At 33.0% G+C, this 23687-nt stretch overlaps 3 protein-coding genes across 19 annotated transcripts in view; all 3 read left to right on the top strand.

Moving 5' to 3' along the window:
* LOC127881615 (uncharacterized) overlaps positions 1-23687 on the top strand; it is a 136491-nt gene that overhangs the window by 56588 nt on the left and 56216 nt on the right. For 2 of the 15 annotated variants that reach the window (XM_052429659.1, XM_052429653.1), the window contains one exon: positions 6755-7342. The exons of the other annotated variants lie outside the window; for them this stretch is intronic. The gene's annotated coding sequence lies outside the window, so the exon portion shown is untranslated. Of the gene's footprint in view, positions 1-6754; positions 7343-23687 lie in introns of those variants that run through there. 15 annotated transcript variants of the gene reach the window in all.
* The window catches only part of LOC127881685 (uncharacterized), a 62037-nt gene that overhangs the window by 11998 nt on the left and 26352 nt on the right, over positions 1-23687 (top strand). For 2 of the 3 annotated variants that reach the window (XM_052429791.1, XM_052429789.1), the window contains exons 2-5: positions 2919-3000; positions 3349-3417; positions 3666-3797; positions 4120-4266. In XM_052429791.1, the coding sequence (XP_052285751.1) occupies positions 2919-3000; positions 3349-3417; positions 3666-3797; positions 4120-4266 (430 nt within the window). Of the gene's footprint in view, positions 1-2715; positions 2802-2918; positions 3001-3348; positions 3418-3665; positions 3798-4119; positions 4267-23687 lie in introns of those variants that run through there. The other variant, XM_052429790.1, reaches the window with a different exon arrangement.
* LOC127881699 (uncharacterized) lies at positions 17865-19731 on the top strand. Its single transcript, XM_052429805.1, has 5 exons — positions 17865-18190; positions 18281-18362; positions 18716-18784; positions 19023-19233; positions 19626-19731. The coding sequence occupies exons 2-5, from the start codon at positions 18290-18292 to the stop codon at positions 19663-19665; spliced, it is 393 nt and encodes a 130-aa protein (XP_052285765.1). The 5' UTR covers positions 17865-18190; positions 18281-18289; the 3' UTR covers positions 19666-19731.

Here is a 23687-nt window from a genome sequence, read left to right on the forward strand (position 1 = left end):
ACACAAAGCCGTGGCTTTCTTTTCTGCATTGTACATAAAAAAACTCCCTTTTAAAGTTTTGTTTTGGTACACAGAAAACGGTGAGACTAGTTTGCGACACAAACTGCACATGTACAATGCCCGATAACTTATCCAAATCCGAAATTTGCCTAAGCTCAAGCGCAAATAACCCTGCAAATAATACAGCACAGCGTAAAGAAAATAATAACGTATAAACATTCTAAACAATATCAACAACAAAATGGTGTTCTTTTGCTTTATGTCGCAAGAGAAACTGATAGTCGTAAGTATGTTAACTTGTTGTATTCATTTTTAAAGTAGAAAAACAGAAGCGCTATGTGCAGAGTGCAATTATGATTATATCCAAAAGCATATTGTTTGTGATTGTTTCCGAGAACGTCTTCTCCTTTTGTATAAAAATCATTTAATCAATTGCTCAAGGCAAGTACATTATTGGTTCATATTTTTTTCAATTATGTTGCTTGTAACATATACATAACCTAAAATCGACTACAAATGGTGTGTTTGCCTTTCACCTGCCGCAATACAAAAGTTATGAAAAAATTGCTTTTGATATTTTTATTTATAACAAAGAAAGATTACAAGTATCAGGACGCGTACACTGACACTGGGATGAATAGGAAAGTTAACATAATTTTTAAATAGTCGAAATATAAATAACATTTTATTTCCATGCAGTCCTGATGTAAAACCGATATGTGTACCACGATTTTACTGATATATCATTCTAAAAATAAAAACAATGTTAAATCGAAACAAATATGTTTATATAGATTAAAATGACGTGAGGTACAGTTCATTTGTGTACGTGCAATAAGTTGCTTATCACAAACGGACAAGTTTGCGAAATGTTTGCAACGACAAACACTCAAATTAAACCTTTTATCTATGTACTTATCGCCTATCTTGTCTGTTTTTCCCCGTCGCAAAAAATGTACTATAAATTGAAAATGTATAGGTCGTCTATCGACTGTGTTTATCAAAGGATTGCTTGACTATAGTGTTTTTTTTCAAGGCCATAATACGCCGGGGATTTTTTTATGCAAATATAAAAAAACATCATGTGACGACGGCTTAGTCACCACTTCAGATCCGAACGCAATTCATTATGATCATTGTTGGGGTTTTGAAGTATTATTCTAGATATTTATAAAATGTTTCACAGAAAATCGTTGGGCAGAGAAAATAAAGCAGAGGATGATCTTTAATTCGTTTTCGATTTTTTTTTTTCAATAAAAAAACGTTACTTAATTGATAATAAGGTTCAAAAATCATAAAATGAATATGCAGAAAAAATGATTAACTTCGTGAAACAAACATAATTATTTTATTTCGGAAAATAATTACGACTCCTTGTAAGTGACCACATATAATTATTACTAAAACATGCGTGTATCTTGAATTGAAAATATAAAGTTAATATAGAGAACTGGCGTTGTTGCACGCTCATGTTCACCTGAGTTTTCAGAGGGAAAATAAAGCAATAGGCTCAACTATCTTTGGTGTTCAGTCTTTTCAAAATATAAGTCGTCTACGTGTGAAAATGACAAAACGTCGCTTTAATTGTTATGCAGGAAAATAAACATTGCGTTAACATAACCGTAGACCATACTTCTTTATCAGTGCAGCCTGTTGATATAAAATAAAAGCATATCATTAAGGAAAAAGCCTTAAAAGGAAGTGACTCAGATACATTTAGCAATATTTATTGTAAAAAAGCACCTTGAAAGAAGAATGTATGACAAATCCTACACAATCTTGCATCTTCTTATAAATGATTCATCAATATTTGCATAATAAAGTTGTCCGAAACTTTTCTTCCGCTTTTACATTATAAGACACATATTACAACATTTATCTAATAAAATCACCCTGAAATGGAATATCTTTTAAAGCTAGAGGCAAACTTATGTATACAAAAATTGGAAAACTATAATTTCAGATAAGAGGGTTAAGGCTAGTCTAGTTTTGACCCCAGGGGCAATATTTGACCATAGTTTGAAAATAACCTAAATACAATATCATATACCAAATCTTAAAGAATTGAATTTTATGATTTCAGAGGGAAATATTTAAAAAGTCAATTTGCTATATAAAATTCTATTTAACATATTATAATACTAAGAATAAGGCCAATACAAAATATTACATACTATGTATTAAACATCCAACGTTAAAATTTCAGAGATGTATATTTTTTTATAAATAAGTCAATATAAGGATAGTCTTTCTTTTGTAATGTGTAACGTGGGACGAAAAGAAATCGTTAAAGCACTACTTCGTATACCGTAAGAAACTGGCAAAGTTTAATTGTGAACGTTAAACAGTGAAACGGAACTTCTTCCTACGTAGTTCTAAATACGGACAAACAGACGGCAATAAATGCGTCCATAATGTTTCCCTTCATTCATTCCATTTTTTTAGATAAATATTCCGATCTCTTTACCTCTTTTTCATGTTTATTACCGGCTGTTTCATGTGTATGTTCACTTATAATCAATAGAAAACCATGTGCATCGTCTCAATTGTTTTTTCAATATATTAATATTGAAATTATACCAAAACTGTTTTTCTTTAGAACAAACAAATCTACTGCCAACAAAATTCGCAATAGTGTGAGGTATAAATTGTTGATGACAGCTTGTTCATTGCCCTTATAACGATCAACACACAGCTGCGTAAACATCCTTGTCAACTGATAAGGGTCGCCAAGGAGACGTCGTATTATAAATAGTCATATCTCCAGACATTACTCAGATAAGTCGACCTGGTGTTTGATAGTGCGTCGATTTGCCTTTTTGTTTTTTAATAATTTGGAATAGAAATTACATGTAATGGTTAATTGCGTTTATGTTTGGTTAATTGCGTATGTATTTAACGCTGTTTTATTTCTTTAGGTGCTCGACATGATTAAATCGGAGTTCTTGGTGGCGGCGGTATTTCTATGGTGTTCCTACGTTGTGCGATGTAATGTGCCGAGTACGTAAGCCAATATCCTTTTAACTTTTTGTCATGTCTTGACCAAATAAGAGGTATATTACCTATAACATGCCAAGCTTAAAACTTCGTCCGAATGTTTACACAAAATCTATCACTTAGAGGTGTTCTTCATTTATGTATTATTTATTTATTTACTATTATTATTATTATTTTTATTCGGAAAACACATATAACTTTTTCCACCTCAATATTAGTAGAATGCAATATATACGAAAGTCAAAGTAATCGATACCAATTCCGCTAGGTTATTCCTTTAAAATGAACGTCTTGAAAATTAAGAAGACAATTTCGAATATTATTTTTTTTTGAGCTTATCTTTTCTTTCAGGTCCATGTGATGCAACGGTTAAGTGTGCAAATAATATGACAGTTTGTGAAAATGGTTTCTGTCATATACGTAAGTCTTTATAAATTATAGGGCAGTGTGTTTGTTTTATTCTCCATATAAACAATAGAACAACGAAATTGCATCTGTAATAAACATGTATTTGTATGGAATGCTAAGAAGTGAAATGAACTGATACATTAAAACAAACATATCGGTTTAATCTCCTTTAAAAAATATTGTCTTGTAACACGCGTTAAAAAAGTTTGCGACATTTGAGTTCATGTTAATTTATTATTTGTTTTCATAACCATGTTCAGAGGCCGATCAAGTATGCACAATTGTAACTACAACAACCGTAGCAACAACTGTAACAACAACAGGTGCAACTTCACAAGCATCGAGTTCTTCTTCGGCAACAACAACTACTGTGACAACAACAATTACTACGAGTAAGTGTACCACTTGTCATCCTAATATCGATGAAGTATTACAAAATATGTTTCATTATTATTTTCCGCTGCGCTGTTTTGATACTTTGTAAAAACTGACACATGTTTATAATCATTATAAAATATTGTTAACTTTAAGTGCAAATTATTGCCCGCTTGGCTTAAATTCCGTTTCATAAATAATATATATAAATTGTTATATTTAATGCAATGATTGTTTGCACCTTATATCGCTGTCATATTGCTCTTTTGTTGTAGGACAACCAAATAACTTCCTACATATTCATATTTAATAAATATCAGTACTTGTACAAATCTTCAGAACCATCTGTCGGCGGAAAACGAAGAAGACGCAGTACAAACCAACAGGAGTGTGTTTCAAACGCAAGTTGTGTATCAGGCAAACAAACCACACTGGTATGCGCGTGTAATGATGGCTATACTGCAGATAATGGAAAGTGCAACAAAGGTACAATAAACACAGCAAAATTCGTATTGTATTAAATAGACATATCGACGGTATAGTATCCCGAAATATAGACATATTTAAAAAAATATGATTGTTCCCACTTTTAAATCGCATATTATTAATTTAGCAGCATTTATATAACGATTAGCCTTAATGTACAATGGAAAAGGTTTCCAAATTATTTTCCAAAACAAGGTCACGTGGAACTAGCGCTTATGAATTTTTCAATTCAATTTCATTTATTATGACTTAACAATGCTAAACTACTTTTTTTCCCGAGCCAGAGAACAGTGTCTCTTTTACAAATTTTTATATTTATACAAATAATTCTGTTGATAGTCATATTACAAAAATAATACCAACTTGATAATCAATCAATTAGTGTTATCCTTCAAAAGCAACTAAAACCAAATCAGACCCCAAATGCATTCGTTTTCCATACACGTTTTATGTTTATTCCCACGACTCCTCTTAAATCAAGCACATTTTCAAGTGGATGTGTTATGTCCGGCTTATGATTCATTTATTTACCACGCCGGGTATGCGGATACTTTGATAACAGATGGCACATCGATACCAGATAACAACAAAAGCCACGCGCGAGAATTGAGTTCTTCAGCTTTTTTGCATTTATGTTCTGTTCATTTGGTTTTCAGACACGTAACATTGTTTGGTCGATTAATGGTATAGTACTTCGTATTGCGGAGCAAGAAATTCGGGGAAATAAAACAGTGGGATATAAAAAAGAGATAAAATTTCATCGATAATCATCATAAATTCGATGATCAGTACGTATTTCAACAAAATAAAAATACTTGGAAATAAATCAAGAACGCGCCAACTAATCGAAATAAAAGATCAATATGTCCATTATTGTTACAACATGTTAAATTTTAGTTAACTAACGTATTTGAGGAAATTCAAATGTTTTTGAGTCGGATTCTAAATTTTCATGGACACTTCTTTTACCGATCATCTCAATGACAATGGCACTTCGATTCCAGATAACTCGACACTTTTTACCAGATATAACACACTCTATTTAGTGAATCAGAAATGCAGAATTTGCTGTGGAATACTGTTATAGTAAGCAGGCAATAAATAGAAATGTATGAACTGACGTAAATTAAAAACGAATTACCGAAACATGTTCTTATCCCTTTGAAATATAATAATAAAAGGGAAAGAGAAGTGTAAAGGAAAGTGCTTCCTATAAGTAGAGCTCAATATAAAGGGAGTTTTCCAATCTCGTTTAAATTGTGTGGCTACGAATTAGTATCGACTTCATGATGCGATTCTAATGAGCACCAATAACAACGGATTTTATGAGGTGTATTGGTCGATTTAAGACCCCTTGCTCCCATTATCTAGAGTCCTACGATAAGTTCAATTGAACACAGTCGTGTTGATCCACATGATCCGTTGTATTTTTAATTCTCTTAATCTCAATTCACCACTTAAAAACAAGTTGATTACTTAGAAAATTATTTTCGGTCGTCACTTGAAATATATTACTTCAGAAATAAGCATTTAAATCTTATTTAAAATTTGCACTAATAATATTAATTATATAAATTAATAGTAATAAGATTTTTGAAAACGAACAACACCATTGGTTATATTTTACATATGTATGTAATTACGTTGTGCATAGATTCCCAATATGATTTGACAATGCAAATTGATTCGTACTTCAAAATGTTTGGTAAGAATAGCCATAATATACATAAATGCATTTCAGGTAGAAGATAAAACTCGGTTATCAGAGTGCCCAATTTGTTGAAAGTCTCTGTTATCCGAAGTGCCCTATATCGGGAATCAAAGTATCCGCAACTTCACGAATACCATCTATTAAATCATGCTTCATTTATCATCTTCGTTTATACTTCATTGAATACTATCAAAATTTCAGCATTTGAAGCACAGTGATTACTCTTCATGCTGGAATATCGAACAATTTCTTGCAATATTTATAAGTAGTTTTATTTTGTTTAAATGTTTACTGTTCATACAGTTTATGCTGTTTTCCGACCGATTTTTCAATTTTTAGGGGAAAATATCTACCATTCTTCCGTGATTTTTATCTTTGCAATAGAAAAGGATACACCATTTAAAAACTCGACCATGCCCCTTGTCTAAAAAACTAATCTTAATGATATAACTTTAAAAAAAACTGATGAAGTTTCCTCTCGCTTGTGGCTTTTGTTGTTATCTGGTATCGAAGTGCCATCTGTTATCAAAGTATCCGCATACCCAGCGTGTTTATGGTGGTGTTAACATTTAGGGACTGTATTTTAAAGGTGATTGACAACTATAAAATAATTGTGTTTTACGTGATGTGCATATGGTTTTACAATTATATACACCATACCGTATACTTATTATCCTTTCCAATTAGTTATGCTCAAAGCCCGACAAATAAATTTTAAATGTATTTAAGTAAAGTATAAAATATTTAAATTAATCTACTTTTCTGAATCCTCTTCAGATCCTGAGAATGGCGCCGGACATGTGAGAGTGACAGAACTTTTGAGTGTCATGGTGACGACAGTTCTGCTGTTTCTCATCTAGAAAACCCTTCAGTGCTGCAGTGTTACCATTTCCTGCCGTTTGTAAAAACTATATATCTTAAGGATTTGTCATGGAACAAATATTGTTTAAATACTTAAGACAAAACCAGTCGTGTACAGTAGACCGCATTTAGTTTGTATCTGCATAACCCTTTGAAAGTTCATTTATCAATACAGAACATATATTTTCAAACGCTAAAACAACTACAACAAAACTTTCTCAGATTTACGATTTCACAAACAGAAAGCAGGCACTTAGAGCGTTGTGCTTTGTACAGTATTATTGCATGATCTGGCTTTGAAAGTGCGTGTGCCCCGTGTCTACAGATGTCATCGAGAGTGTACATGAATGAGAGTTCCGGTTATCTGCGCATGCCTGATGAAGCCGAAGTGCCGACCAACTGGCAATGCCAGGTCTATCGGAACGGTGTGGTCCCTTGTAGGCACCTGAGCGCCACTTTTGGTCGGATTTTTATTTATTAAAATAAATAGACCTTCATATTAAATATTGTTGTTGTACCTGCCTAATAACTAAGCCTATATGTTAAACATCTTCCACTAAATCCGTAATGCCTATATAAATGGACACTTTAACACAAATAATGCATATGAATAATATTCGTATACAGCTATTTTGACAACACTCAATGCAAAACAAATACATTCGCATTCAGTTTCGGTCGTTAATACTGATTATTGCATAAACTCTATCTATAATACCCTCTGGCGGGGTGCAGAAACTTGGCAAAAGGAGGGCTTGAACGGGAGAAATCGTGTATTAACAATGCGATTCACGTGCCGTTCAAGCCCTGTTATGTGTTTTTCATATCCATAATCTGGTCCACGCGCAGTAACTTCCCTTCTCCAGCCTTCGACGATTTTCCAAGCATAAATGGGGAACTGAATAAGCACCAGTTTCCTGATGCATGCAGGGATAATGACTATTTCAATCCACTTTTCAAGTTATACCATCTGCACTCTCTTGACAACAGCTTTATTTTATTGGCAACGTCAATGGAGTTAAGTTTATTTACTTAACACTTACAAAAGACTATGCTGTAAATGTAAGTGTTTATGTACCTTCAACGTTCCTGCTGTAAATTTCAAAATAATTCCTCATTTCTTACTTTGCGCGGCTGCATTTCAACTTTGCATTAATCCACTGTTGAAACACATTTTAAATCGAAAACTGCCTATCCGAAGGTAAGGTCTCGTCATTTCGGATGATGACCGAGTGAGGCATATGTAAAACACAACCTTGAACTGTATTGAAATAATCGAATTATTTTGTCGATGTCGAATGCACAAAACATATTAATTTTCAATGTTATTTAAAATTATTCTGGTATGTCTGATTTGTTTATGCAATAATAGCGAAAATACACATTTTCTCGGACATGATCATCTGCGGGCGCTCTCAAAATCCGTTCCTCGGAGTAGGGCAGGAACGGATTTTTCGAGCGCCCGCAGATGATCATGCCCTCGAAAACGTGTATTATCCCTATAAACAAAACTGTGGCTAGGTTACAGTATGCGAATCTATTTAGATAAGCCATGGAATAATATCTAAAACACACCATGTTCATTTATTGTTTGTTTGGAAGACATGTGTTAAGTAAAAGACACCACTAATAATATTATGTTTTTTAGTCCTGAGTACAGTGGGAGCGTTACTGTTCACTAATAAATCGATGTTTTAAAGTGGAAACTTCAGCTGGAAACACTTGCAAAGAAGGGCTATTCTCAACTTTAAAGAAGCTGGAAAAAATGTTGATTAAGAACAGTACACTTTGATAACTGTCGGGTTCTTTCGTGTTGGATGACACACTTTTTTTCACCTCAAATGCAGTGCGGTTAGAATGCTCTTTAAGAAAAGACGCAGTCATAGTGTCCCTACATGCAACATGTCAATTTTATTTTTCACTTAAGTTTTAAGTTTTGCATTAAATAAGTTACAAATTGGAAAACGTATATTGTGATCTGTATCATGGTTTCATAGTTACATATAATATCTTTATCTAGCTTAAGGCACACATCCGATAAACGTTTATTGTCCTTAATCATGTTGATGGTGTTTTTATGTTTTTTAATGCTATACTATTCAGTTCTTAAAACATTCGCACATTTATATATTTTTTATTTGCAACATACATGAATTCGTTATTGAGGACGTCAACTTTGATACACGAAAAGCTAATTTGTATTTTAAACAGGCTCTAAAAACAAACGTTTAAAAAAACTACATACCCCCTACGTTTATGTTTGGAATAAAAAAAACAAGAAAAAGTCAATAATTGTTACAATCACGTAGATACATTTACACGATGAACTTTTAACAAGGAATATAGTTTTGATATTGAAAAAGAAACAACAACAATAATGTTTATAGCGGATAGTTAAAATGGGAATACGTAAAATAGTTAAAACACTACACAGCCGTGGCCAAAATGGTCTCGAATAACATTTTGATGTAGGTCGGTATCAACTTTTGTATTTAAAGTTGCCTTCAGATTGTATTCGCTATCTTAACACCATTAAGTGTAAAACTTTACAGTGAAATCAATAGTCTCAACGACATTATCAAACCAATGAACACTCTTGATATTCAATTATACAACGGCGAATAATGATGAAGGGTTTGCACAAAAACAAGCAAATGTAAGTTGTACCTAATATTACATAATATCATTGTACATGAATCTTTTGTTAACGTTGAACATATGTTTATCATGTGCCTCCCACATGGCAACTTTGCATATACATAACTATCACTAAAATTAAAAATTTTTAAATGATACTTATAAGGACGGCTTAAGTTATTTTAGCCATTCGTAAGATTAGCAAATCGCATAAAATGTTGTATGATTTTAAATGAAAACTCCCGCATAGTCAAAATGTATATTTTGTGTCAATTTACACGCTTGATCTCAACTAGTATCCATCAACTAAATAAAAAATATGTTCGCGATTGAGATTGGAAAATGGACGGTTTGTATAGACTGTGTCTATATACAAATTGTAAGAGAACACATTGTTGAGTTTCACGTTACAGCGATTGCACCATGATATATGGGACCATGTATTGAGTAGGAAATGTTCATACTTGCAAGACCAATATATCCCGCAATATATCGTATACCAACATATATATTTTAAATCAAGTGGTACGTAAAAACAGAATATGTGTCCGATTACCATGTTAACTGCTGACGCCCGCCCTTGTCATAGTTTGCATGTTGTCTAGTAAGAGAGAAGTTTAACGCGAATTTAGTGATACTTTTTATACGGACAGACACATACAATATGACAAGCATCAAAAGTAGCTTCATATTGTCGACAAAACCACTATTATTGTAATGTTAGTTTGCATGTGAATATTGCATTCAATGAATGCATGTAGATTGTACGTGAATACTGCGCTTAATGTTGACATTACGGTTTTCCTAGAAAAGCAAATGCCAAAAATCTACAATGACCATACACACACGTGCCCGTTATTGTTTTGTTAATGTTACAGTGTATATTATTTACTCACAAAGCAACTTAATCTGAGCATAAACATTTGATTTGCGAATAATAACAATCAATCAAGGGAGATTACTCTCCAATCTTTTCGAACAAAATGTGTAGGAGTTACATTCTGTGAAACTGTTACTTCCCTTGTCTAAGCGTATATTTTGACATTTAACTAATTGCAAAAAAGACATGGTTGCATTGCGGATTGTGATTTTTAATTTCAGTTTTTTTCCCCTTTCATTCAGCATGTAATGAGCTTTGTCATTTCTTCAGGCATTATAGTGATCTTTTTAAAACGTTAAAGAAGATAATATTTTGCTACCAGGCAATAAAGATATTTGATGTGACCAATGCTGACTCTCCAGGGGCATGAACCTTATCACATACATGAGTACTTAGCGATGTAATATACCAAAAATAACTGTGAGACTTTGGATTTCATAGAGAGTGTTTAAAGCGTTCACTCTTTACATACGTTTTAGTACACGCATCCTATATATGCAAACAACTTCGAAAGATAGTTATAAGATAATCATTTCTGTTAAGTTTCGTCGAAATTATACCAGCTGTTTAGGAACATATGTTATGAAGAATCCTCAAAATAGAAGTCATCATTGAAAAGTTACGTCAAACAAGTATATTGCTGCGCTGAAATGGTCCGGTGCGTTAAAAGTCACATGCCGATTTATTTGTTCAAACATATGTATCACTTCACCAATTATTTTGTTTATGCGAACCAATAACGTCCGAGATTGAACGTGCTACTTATAGTCATGATAATGTTTAGTATTATCTATTCTATCATTTCTGTGAAATCCTCAACATCATCATTAATGAAATATTCATTAGTAACTTCGTTAATCTTAACAATACTATAGAACGGGTGTTCGTATTTGAAATGGTTATTTGGTTTAAATTTATTTATTACGGCATTGTAACATATTTACAAGTTACATGACATTGACATAGGAATGGGCTGAAAGGCAAACCTTATTGGAGCCCTCTCCCGAAGGTGGTTGTTTGTATATACATGAAGCAAATCCTTCTCCATGTCTCCAATTTTAAACGAAGGTTGACCCTAATTGCACCGCTCATTTGAGGAGTCTCGAAACACCCGTAAACGTTGCGACATCTTTCTCCAGCAAAGGTAGCTGTTCGTCTTAAAATGCAATCTCACATTTGTTTAAAATTGAACTGACAGTATATTACAATCTATTGTTATCATCCCTTCTACACTTAAAAATAATGTAGCCTCTTATTTGAAGACATGCATGTGCATTAGAAACAAATACACACCTCGAGGGGCAAATCAGTTAATATATACGATAGTTGAAAAATATAATTTAATATATATTTAGTCGTCAAATTGTCCACACAAAGACATGAAATCATTTGTTAGTTTACTCAATATGACGGCCATTCTCTCCCGTTCCATTCTGGTGAAACGATGTTTTAATACTTGCATTGGTGAGCTTGCACAGAATATTGTCTTCATTATAATAGCATGAATTTCAAAACCATATTTACCTGTCATTCTTTATTAACATCTTCAAAAACTTGCTAAAATTACGCAAATTATTTGTTGATATTGAATCAAGTATATTGCTTATCGGACACAAGAAAAATAACTAAATACAATATATATGTCACACAACGTGAATGAAAATTGTCTGTCTTTCTTGGATAACACATGAAGATTGCACGTACACTTAAACGCGTGTGGAAAGAAAATTCGACGTGATCTTTGAATAGTCGAGATATGAATTAAATTTTATTCGCATGCAGTCATGATTTAATAATTGACACGTGCGCCACGATTGTACTATATACTGTACTACATAATTTCAACAATTAAAGAAATGTGAACTCGAAACAAAAAATATATGTATAATTATATCCCTTATTCTCAAAGTATCGGTCCTCCTCATAGTATCGAGACTTTTACACACAAAAAAACTAAAAACAGTACTGGAAAGTTTTTTATTTTATTTTTTATTTTTAGAAGATTTCATTTATTTAATTGTCATCCATGACTATTACAAAGATCATGTTCATGATGTCCGGTGTTCATTAAAAACATTAGAAAAAGAAAAGGTCATGTTTATTCCAGGGTGATGCTATGAATTGAAATATAACATATGCGTGTGTTTGTATCTGTTTACTTCCAAATTTCTTATGTATTCATTTAGAAGAAGGATAGACAATTTTTATGGAAAGGACTTGCAGTACAGTGAAAACATTTCAGGTCAAATTTGGTAACATGCAATAAATTGCTTATAACATACACGTTTGTTATTTGTTTGCAACGACAAACACTAAAACTAAACATTTGATATCTGTAACATTCGCCTATCTTGTCTTTTTTTCACCGTCGCAAAAAGTACTTTAGCCAGATGATGTATCGGTCATAAAATGATGATGCAAACAAATGTCATTTATTTCGTCAAACGAACATAGTTATTTCATTTCGGGAAATATTTTTGGCTCCTTGTCAGTGACCACATATAATGATTACTAAAAATGCGTGTGTATTAAATTGAATATATTTAGTAGATATAGTGAAATTGTATTGTTGCACGCATATTTTCACCTGACGTTATACAGTAAAATATACACTGCGTATACCAAACAATAGACCATACAAGTTTATCAGTGCAGCCAGTTGACATCAAATAAAAAATAATAATAAAAAAAAGCCTTAAAGGCAGACCCAGAGACATCAAGCAATATTCATTAAAAATACACACACGTTACAATAAGAATTTTGGACAAATCCTGCACAATCTTGCATCATCTTATAAAAGATCTATCAATATTTGCACGATAAAGCTGTCAAAAAATTTTTTAGTTCCGCTTTTACAGTTATACAAACATGTTTTGACAGTCATCGGATTAATCACCATGAAAACTTTAGCTTTGACGCTAGAGGTATAAATATGTTTACAAATATCTGAAAACTATAATATCAGATAAGAGGGTTTACATGTTACGAATTTGAGAGAAGAAATCATTTTTGAAGTTATTAAAGGGGCCTTTTCACAGATTTGGCATGTATTGAAGTTTGTTATTAAATGCTTTATATTGATAAATGTAAACATTTGATCTAAAAAGCTTCAGTAAAAATCAAGAATAAAAGTAAAAAAAAGGAAAAAAGTAAACCTCAACAGGGCTCGAACCACTAACCCATAGAGTCCTGGAGTAAAAAGTATACAATTTAGACCACTCGACCATCCGTGCTCATAGAATGGTGGATGTATTGCATACTTTATATAAGTTATCCTCGTAGTTTCAAAAAATATAACGACAACAACAGAACTCTCCAAATTATTCAATTGTTTCGCGTTGCAACGCTTTATAATTTTCAGGTTTTTTAATCGCCAAAAGATGCATATTATGGTTATTTTAGAGCATGGTAAATGTTCAGTATAACTGTTTCCGCACAAATATCATAACTAAAAGGAAAATTTGCGAATCTAGAACATTTTGTATTAATTTTGTCAAGTTACCAAAACTTGAAAAGGCCCCTTTTAGCCTTTAAGGTCATACTAATATTTTGAAATAGGGATTCGTACAAAGTTGTATTAACTACGCATAATGCTTACAATATTTTTCCATATCCCATAAACAAGGTATGATAAGTAGTCTCCAAAAAGAAACTAACCAAATCAATTGTTTAAGAACTAGATAGTTATAACTTTTTAAAATCCTGTTGATAAAATTGCATCAGATACAATACATCATTACCCAACACTTATTTCGAAATATCAAACAGGTTTTATCTTGTTTCATAAGCTAAAAAACACGAATTATTTATGATATTTGAAATTATTCATAACATTTTCGGACTAATCATGACGATTGTTTTCGATAAGGGCTTGTGGGCGTTTTATTATAAATGTATGTAAAACTTTTAAAAGGTTATTCTCTGTTTTCTTTACAAATACATCTACATCTTTACAACATATAATGGGTTCGTTTCTGACATTTTCTCAAAAAGCTGCGAGTGTAAACGGCAAAAAAAAATAGAACACAGTTTTTTATAAGCTGGGTTTTGCGGTTTAAGCAATTATTCACTCTCAGTTTAAAGTTTATCAATTTAAGACATTGTGAAATACAAATATGTAACAAATAAACTTATGAAACGGGTGTATTTCCCGTAAAGCCTATTATAAGCTCTAAAAAATATTATCGCTTTAAAAATGCCAAACTGGATGTTAAAAAATCGCAGCTAAATTGCGTGTTTTTTTTTAAGACACCGATGTTTACAACGTCAAAAACATGAAACACATTTTTCGAATAGTTAAAAACAGATTTGTTTGCTTAATCAATCCTTATATAACATCTGTTGCGTGATAAGGGTGGTTAAGTTTTAATATAAGATGTTTACTTGATAAAAAGATGAGAACATGTCAAATGTATATTTATTTAGATCAAATGTACTTCACTTCAAGGAAAAGTATCAGACCACAATTGTTTGCATAAAAATACTACGTGCAATAAATAAAAAAATACATTTAAGAAACGTTTTGCAACGACAAGCCCTCAAACTAAATCTGTAATCTCTGTACCTATCGGCTATCTCTATCGTATTTTTTACAAGAATAAACAAGCATTGTTCATAGACAGCGCACTAAAAAATGCAATCGCTTTCATAATATAATAAACAACCCCTTTGAGTAACCTGATATTCAGAAGACATGTTTAAAAATGAATGCATGTATGTAACATAAACATATGTTAAACTTAAACCTAAAATAGTATACATTACAAAGTATTGTGCCTCAAAGTGTATATAGTCAGTATTGACCGATCGCATTGTATTATGGGAACGTTAACACGTCTAAAATTTCAAATGAATATATGCTGTAGATACAATAATGCACATGTGTGGTAAGCAACGATTACTTAACCTTTAAGTAAACGTGGAATATTATATCTCATGTGCAGGACATAATTATGGCTCTTGGTCAGTGATCATATATCATGACCGCGAAGACATGCATTTATTGTCAATTGAATATCTTAAGCAGATATCGATAAAGGATTTTGTTTATCTCATTAACCAGACTAAAAAAAGCAAATGGAGCATCTTTCATTCATATTCAACATTGTCAAAATGGTGCACGTTGACGTATGTAACAGACGCGTTGAAACTCTTTATGCAGGAAAATGGCATAAACTGCGTTACACTGATAAGAGACCATATAACTTCTTCCAGTGCAGGCAGTTTATGTAGAAAATTAAAAATAATTACTTAGAAAGTCCATGGCGTAACTAAGCTTAATCAAGCATTATGTATTTTTTTCAAGCACGTAAAAACAAGAATAGATAACACCTCATAAACAATCTTTAGGATAATTTGACGAATAAAGCTGCCCCAACCTTTTCTTCCGGTTTGACAGTATTGCAAACATATTCTTGAAATTCTTGAAAACAAAAAAATATATTTTTAAGATAGAGGGAAGTTTAAATATGAGTAAAAAATCTAAAAAATTATCGAATGTATTTCGAGATCGTCCAAACATATATGATTATTCATTAACTAAGCACAATTATGCACCAATTACAAGAGAGATCTTACAGTCTTTAAGACAACTCCGAACTTAGATTGTTTTCCTGGTATTTTTATATAGCCACACGCTTTTAAATGTTCACATCCGTTCGTACGTCCATTTGTAGTTTATCTAATGTAAAATATCACTTACTGGCTTATGATAATTTTAATTTCAAATGAATATATACTGTACTGTAAATACAATGATAAATACTTGTGGCAAGCAAATAATAACTTAATTTATAAGAAAACGTGGATTATGTCATCTTATTTTCAGGACATCATTTTGGCTCTTGGTCATATATCATGAACGAGAAAAGATGAATTTATTTTCTGTTGCATATCTTTAGCAGATATTAACTGGCATAAAATAATTACATTTATAAATGATTTTCCAATTATGAAAACTTTTTGTCTGGAATAGCTAACATAGGTGTCATGTCTCCAAATACCTTGCCATATTTAACATCAGTGTATACGCCTACGCCTCCGCATTCTTATAAACATAAAGTTTTGAATTAAACAATTGCGGAAGATCTCTTCCTTGCTTCTCAACGTGTTCTAAGTAGTTATAAATCATGTACGTTGACAAGAGAAGCTATATATTTTCCGAACATTCGAGCTTAAATATTCGATTCATTTGCACGCACGCTGATGCCCACTTTGAAAGCATTTTTTCAGTATTGACTCATAGGGCATTAAACCTCCGAGCTTTGGTAATTTATTTATTTTCGAACTTCCACTCTTGTCATATTTTCATTTTTTCATATTCATTATATAGATGTCTTACTCAAATGTGTACTAAACAACTTTGAAAGTGGGTCACACGAGGACCATTCCTGTCACTTTTCTTCAAAATAATGTGTCAAATGGGAGAGCGGCTCGTGAAAACAATTACATATGGCGCATGACACTCGACACATGACATACGACTCACGACGGATAAAGGTTACATAGAAAAAGCTCCCCCTGAACACATTTTTACACGCTGATATAATGCTAATGAGAGCACATAATATGTTTTTGCCCCTTAACACAGGTGTTCCACTCATGCCACAAAAAAGAATCTCCAATTGATGAACGCCAATAGAAAAGTGTGTTATATATGGATTTGTTACGGTTTCATGCGCATTTGGCAAGTTTAATTATTTACGTTTGAACAATGAAATATCAGTATTTTATTTACTCATAACAACGTGTCATGACTAGACGTTTCTCGAAGAGTTGAAAGAGAATATCACACGCATGACAATACTTTAATATCACAACTCGAACAAGAAGTATCACTTAAAACAGATTTATGAATACCTCCTAGTAGTGCCATTCGCATTTGACTGTGATGTTAAACATAGGAAAATATATAGCCCACGATGGCATGTAAAGGAACAAGAATTACAGCCAGTTGAGGGTTTGTCAAGAGCTTACACAAGTTGAACAAATCATCGCGTTCTAGAATGAACATCCACACAGCAAACATCTGCCCACATTTGTTGTTACTGACTTATCTATGAAAACAATGTACACAAAGCAATGTATGAATACTTCCTAACTGGCATTTCACATTGCAAAAAGAATTATTAAATTAATACATGCGATAACATTAGAAAGAGCAATATGTATGTCTTCCTTCCTCTTTGATTACTTTTGTATTTTTTGACGTGGAACAATAAAAATCAAACAAGCACAACTCCAAATATCGAAATAAACAATTCAATCAGGTTTTAATGTTGTACGTTGAGGAGTGGAGTTATGCTGCCGACAAATGTGCGTCTACAGACAGACAGAGGTTCATGGTGATTTCCTTCGTTTATTCCATTTTAGATAAATGTTTCGAGCTCAAAATGTCACAACGTCTTTTCAAACTGTTCATATTAATTATTGCCTGTTGCACCTGTAATAAACAAACGCAGGGCCTTTAATATTCAGTTTTTAAAACAATACAAAACGGTATTAACGATTTAATAATATATCGACGGTGAGTTTTCATAAACTAAAGTCACTTAAATGATCACAAAATGTATAATTTCACTCCATTGTCTATATAATAAAATTGCAATAATAGTAAAAGTGTAATCGTTATAACAAACACAATTTATGCAAACAAAACGGCAATAGTGTGGGTTATAAACGATTGATGACAATTCGATGCTTCAGAGGGATCTTACGACCAGCGCACAGCTCTGTAAACATCCGTGTCAACTGATAAGGGTCACCAAGGAGACGTCGTATTATAAATAGTCCTATCTCCAGACACTTCGCATGTTGGTCGATCTGGTGTTTGTTAGTGAGTCTTTATCTTATTTTTGTTTTGGACAAGTATTAACATGTAATTGTTTTATTGCGTGTACACGTTTCGCTGTTTTATTTCTGGTAGGTGCGCACCATGATTCCACCGGCGTTCTTTGTGGCGAGGGTATTTCTTCCGAGTTTCTACGTTGTGCGATGCGATACGCTCGGTACGTAAACTGATGTAATTTTAACTTTGTTTTAATTTCTTTGCATTATTATAGGTATATTAATTCAAACCATACAACGAGTACTGCTTCGTTCAAATTATAACCAAACATGAAGAAAGTACATGTTCTTTTCGTAAAGCATTACATAGATAAATATTGTGAGAATATGTGTTTTAAGTATTCTATGACAACAGCAGTAAAACGCATTGTATACAACGTTACATAATAAGTTTTAAATTAAATGCAATGCCAAGGCCATCGATTCGAGCACATCATCCCATAAACGTGAGTCTTTTAAAATTGTTCAAAATATTTTCGGATATTACTCTTCACCCGTTGTTCCTTTCTTTCAGATTCATGTAATGCAACGACGTTATGTTCAGATAACACTACAGTTTGTGAAAATGGAATGTTCCACATACGTATGTCAACATAGTCAAATTTGTTTCTTATATGAGAGCTGGTCGGGTTTGTTCATATTAAAGACAATTACGAGCAAACTATGTTAAACATTGTTTTGTAGTTACCCATTACGAGCATTTGAATAGAACGATAAATCTCAATACTTAATGTAAGTCGCATCTCGTAAAATATTATTATCGTTAAATACTCGTGATGTAAATGGTGCGACATTTGCATTCTGGTTTTCCATGTTCAATGGTCGGTCAAGAGTGCCAAACAGAAACTACAACAACAACTGTCGCCACGATTGTAACAACCGCTGCGTAAACACCCACAACCGCTGGATCGACCCAGCCAGTTTTCACTACCCAGACACAGAGTACAACAACGGTACTGCCCACTACTTTGGCATCTACAAGTCCGACGGAGTTAACCACAACAGTTTCAACAACAGATGCTACTTCTCCAAGTAAACACTTATTAAAATATTATTGGTTGTCATGTATAAAAACTAGGGATGGGATTCGAATACAAAAATGATATTCGAATATTAGTTTTCCTTTATTCGAATATATACAAATATTAGATTTTAGACATAAAATTAAAATGTCCGAACTTACGCCCGTCCGGAGTAAAGTACTGTTCCTCATTGCCACACATTACACTTTCAATCGTTTTGTATATGCATCAGTGGAAAATGAGTTTTTCTCTTTATATTCGCTTGATACATTTAGTTTCATAACATTTATTTATTTCACATGTTGCCGGTAAACATTACCCTAATTCTGATTTATTTCAATATCCTTTTTGGACAACTTCCCTTATATTATATTTGTTCTTTTGGTTTCGCATTTTTTTCAGTACGGACTCCAGAACCACGACGATGTCAAAACTTGGATAGAACTTTAATCAAATATAAATTTTATTCCTCATTTGTACTTTAAAATAAACACAAACAAAAAGCTTAGTGCACAAGTTGTTTTTTTAATTCAAACAAAGATAACGTAGCAACAACATACTGGTACACATTCAGACAACATGCATATACGAAATAGTTTTCAAGTTTCGTAATTATTATGTTCATGCAGTGTGCATTCACAAAACAGTTAATCGCTATAAAACATATTTACATATATTTCGTTTCTTCAACAATAAACAATACATTCATCTACGCTTCATCCTCGTCAACGTCACAGACATTTACACGGTTTTTGTTCAGAAACACGATGGTACCCACGATGCAACTTGAGAGTTTGTTTCTCAACTTACTGAGCAGTAAGCCGGTTGAACTAAACACCCTTTCGGATGGCACTAACGTCGCGGGCACCGAGAGTACACGTCGGGCTACCACTGCCACCTTTGGAAATCGTGCCTCGTTCTCCCGCCACCACTGCAGAGGATCCATGCCAACGGACTTCTCGTTTACATAGCACTGAAGCTCATCCTCGAGCGTACTCTCCGGTGAGCCAAAGTCCAGGAAGTCCAACTGCGTTTTGATGGGTCTCAATGTCACCGTTGTTTATTGTGAACCTAAGGGGCAAATCGTCAATGCGCGACTCCAACGTATCCTGAGTTATGTTCCGTTGTTTGGACGAGAAGAACGCCAGTTTCTGATAACGCGGGTCCAATAGGGCACCCACTGCAGCCGTTGACATTGCTGCTTCTTCCGATTCTGGCTGGAAGCGATGGACCAAATCATCACGAATCGCCCTTTTCACTCGATGAGCGATGGAATTGTCTGTTGAGCAAGATACAAGGCTCTTGGTGACCAATCCACAAACGATCGGATATATTTCCGACACAGACACGTGACTCTCTTTACTCATGTATGCTGTCGTTAGAATAGAAATTGTAGACGTATCTTGAAAATATTGCGAGTTTGAATGAACGATCTCAACCGTATATTAATTTATTATTGTTACAAAACAAATGTAATTGGTTAATATTTTAGCAACTACATTCTGATAAGATGAATGTATATAACACTAAAATTGGTTGGTCATTTGAAGGTAACGATAGTCGGGCTGTCTTAATTGCGAGACACCGAACTGTAAATAACACGTAAATTTTCTTCGACAATAGATATTGATGGCAGCTGTTATGCAAACAAAGAAGGGTACACTAAAGAAGTTTGCATTGAACAAAAAATATACATTTTTTTAATTTCCTTGCATAACTTTTTTTATTAAAAAACATAAAAATCGAATATTCGAATATGAATTTTGGATTCGAATATTCGACCGATTTTCGAATATTCGGATATTCGGTCCCATTCCTAATAAAAACACATGTTAACAGATTTTAAATGCCCATGTGTGTTTTGGATACGTTGTTAAGCCTAAATAATATAAAAAATAAGTTAATTTAAAACGCAAATGTTAAAGCAAGGACTGTTTGTCGCTAGGCGTTTTGCATTAAGGATATTTTCTTCTGTTTATTGCATCGATTGTATGCACACGATATTACAAATTATACATTGCTCTCTCGTTAGAAAATGGTAATAACAGTAATTTTAATTCTTTACGTACATATAATTATTTATAAAGGATCAGTTTACTTGCAATTATTCAGCGGGAAATGGTAGAAGAAAGAAGAAAACGAAGTACACAAGAGTGTATTTCAAACGTAAGTTGTGTGCGCGACCAACTGGGCGATCTGGTGTGCAAATGCAACGATGGCTACACTCCAGAAAATGGACAGTGCAAAGGTACAAAAATATTTTAATGAAATCCGCATAATATGATACGACTGGATCGCGGGATTTCTCCGATATATTTGCATAAATTGAATAATGCATGTTCTCACTTTTAACATATATATCATTTGTAATGCAACAATAATGTTTTCAGAATCGTCAATAAAAAAAGAAGCAGTGTCTGAACTATTATTTATAAACAAGATCTCAGTGATAATAAACTCGCGCCCGCATAATTGACGAAGTTCAATTTCATTCGTTACGAGTTTTGGTGTATTCTTTTTCAGCCCCCAAGAACAGTTAAACAATGAAATAAATTATATTTTAAATATAATAATTTTACCGAGAGTCTTTTCGGAAAATGAGACTATTGTGTTAATAAATTATTTTGTTTAAGCCTTCAAAATACAATTTTTACTATATCTGCTAAGCCCCAAAATCCATACGTTTGGTATTCATGTTTTATTTTTATTCCCATGACTTTTCTTGACTCGAACACATTTTCAAGCGGAATGGTTATAGCATACTTATTATTTGTTTCTTTACCTGACAGTGGTAACAAACGTTCAGGGCTGCATTTTCTTTCCTGAAAACCAAATTACGTCTACATATGTATATAATATGCTTCATGTAAATAATTGTGTTAAACGTTATGTGCATGTTGTTTTTCTCACCAATATAAAAAACACATTATAATTACAAAATAATGTAGTAATCATACACTGTAAATGCATTTAAGTTAGTTATGTAATAGATACTTAAATATTCTTTTTTATTTCTTATTAATTAGCGCAAGGCCCTTACAATGACGCGAGACATTTGAGAGTGACGGTACTTTCCATTTCCACGGTAACGACTATGGTGCTGTTTCTCATCTAGCAAACCTTTTATCGCTTCAGCGGCTCATTGACTGTTCTTTTGCAAATGACTTTATATCTACATGATTTATCAGTAGAACACATTTACCTTGTATCTACATATAACTTTGAAAGTGCATTTATCAATACAGAAAATAACTTTTCAAATGCTGAAATAACTACAACAGAAACAAACTTGCACAAACTTACGATTTCACAAACAGAGAGCAGAACGTTCGAGCTATTTTATTTGCACATTTTTTAAACTTGATCTGGCTTTGAAAGTGCGTGTGCCCCGTGTCTACAAGATATATCAACGGGAGTGTACATGTAAGTGAGTTCCGGTTGTCTGCTCATGCCTGATGAAGCCGAAGTGCCGACCAACTGGCAATGCTTGATCAATCGGAACAGGGTGGTCTCCTGAAGGCACTTGAGCGCCACTTTTGGCCGGATTTTTGTGAATAAAGAAATAGACCTATGTATTAAATAGTGTTGTCTCATATGCCTAATAACTAAACCTTTACATTAAACATTCTCCATGAAATCCGTAATGCCTATATAAATGAGCACTATCACACAAATACTGCATACGAATAATAGTCGTATACAGTACTTTTCCAACACTTAATGCTAAGAAAATACATTCGCATTCAATTTCGGTCGTTAATTCTGAAAAAAAACTGTGGTAAGGTAACAGTATGCGAATACATTTAGATAAGCAATGAAATATTATCTAAAACAAAATGTTCATTTATTGTTCGTTTGGAAGACACGTTTTAAGTAAAAGACATCACTAATAATACTCTGTTTTTTAGACCTAAGTGCAGTCAGAGCACAGAAACACTCGCAAAGGAGGGTAACTCTCAACTATAAAGTAGCTGGATAAAATGTCGATTGAGAACAGTACACTTTAACAAGTGTCGGGTTCTTTCGAGTTGGATTACACACCTTTTTATTTCTCAAATGAAGCGCCGTTAGTATGCTCTTTAAGAAAATGCGCAGTCATATTGTCCCTACATGCAACATGTCAATTGTATTGTTTTTACTTAATGTTAAGGGTTTACACTAAATTAGATAAGAATTGCAATTAGTATCTATTTATCAGTGATCTTTATGATGGTTTCATTGTGACATATCATTTCCTTATCTAGCTTGAAGCACACATACAATACACGTTTATTGACCTTTATCATCTATGTTTTTATTGTTTGACGTGCTATACAATTCAGTTCTGAAAACACTCTCACAATAATTTTTATTTCGTACCACTTAGATTAATTCGTTACTAAGGACGTTAACTGTCATACACAAAAAGATAACTTGTATTTTAAACAGGCTCTAAAACATACGTTTTTTGTCAAACAAATACAT

This window comes from Dreissena polymorpha, chromosome 5 (genome assembly GCF_020536995.1).
Source record: "Dreissena polymorpha isolate Duluth1 chromosome 5, UMN_Dpol_1.0, whole genome shotgun sequence".
NCBI classification, from domain to species: domain Eukaryota; kingdom Metazoa; phylum Mollusca; class Bivalvia; order Myida; family Dreissenidae; genus Dreissena; species Dreissena polymorpha.

What these genes read in the sequence shown, in the direction of transcription:
- LOC127881699 (XM_052429805.1), top strand. Translation starts at nt 18,290, where the DNA reads ATGATTCCACCGGCGTTCTTTGTGGCGAGGGTATTTCTTCCGAGTTTC. An exon ending in TGTGCGATGCGATACGCTCG is followed by an intron (nt 18,363 to 18,715) that starts GTACGTAAACTG and finishes CCTTTCTTTCAG; the next exon opens with ATTCATGTAATGCAACGACG. An exon ending in AACAGATGCTACTTCTCCAA is followed by an intron (nt 19,234 to 19,625) that starts GTAAACACTTAT and finishes CATTTTTTTCAG; the next exon opens with TACGGACTCCAGAACCACGA.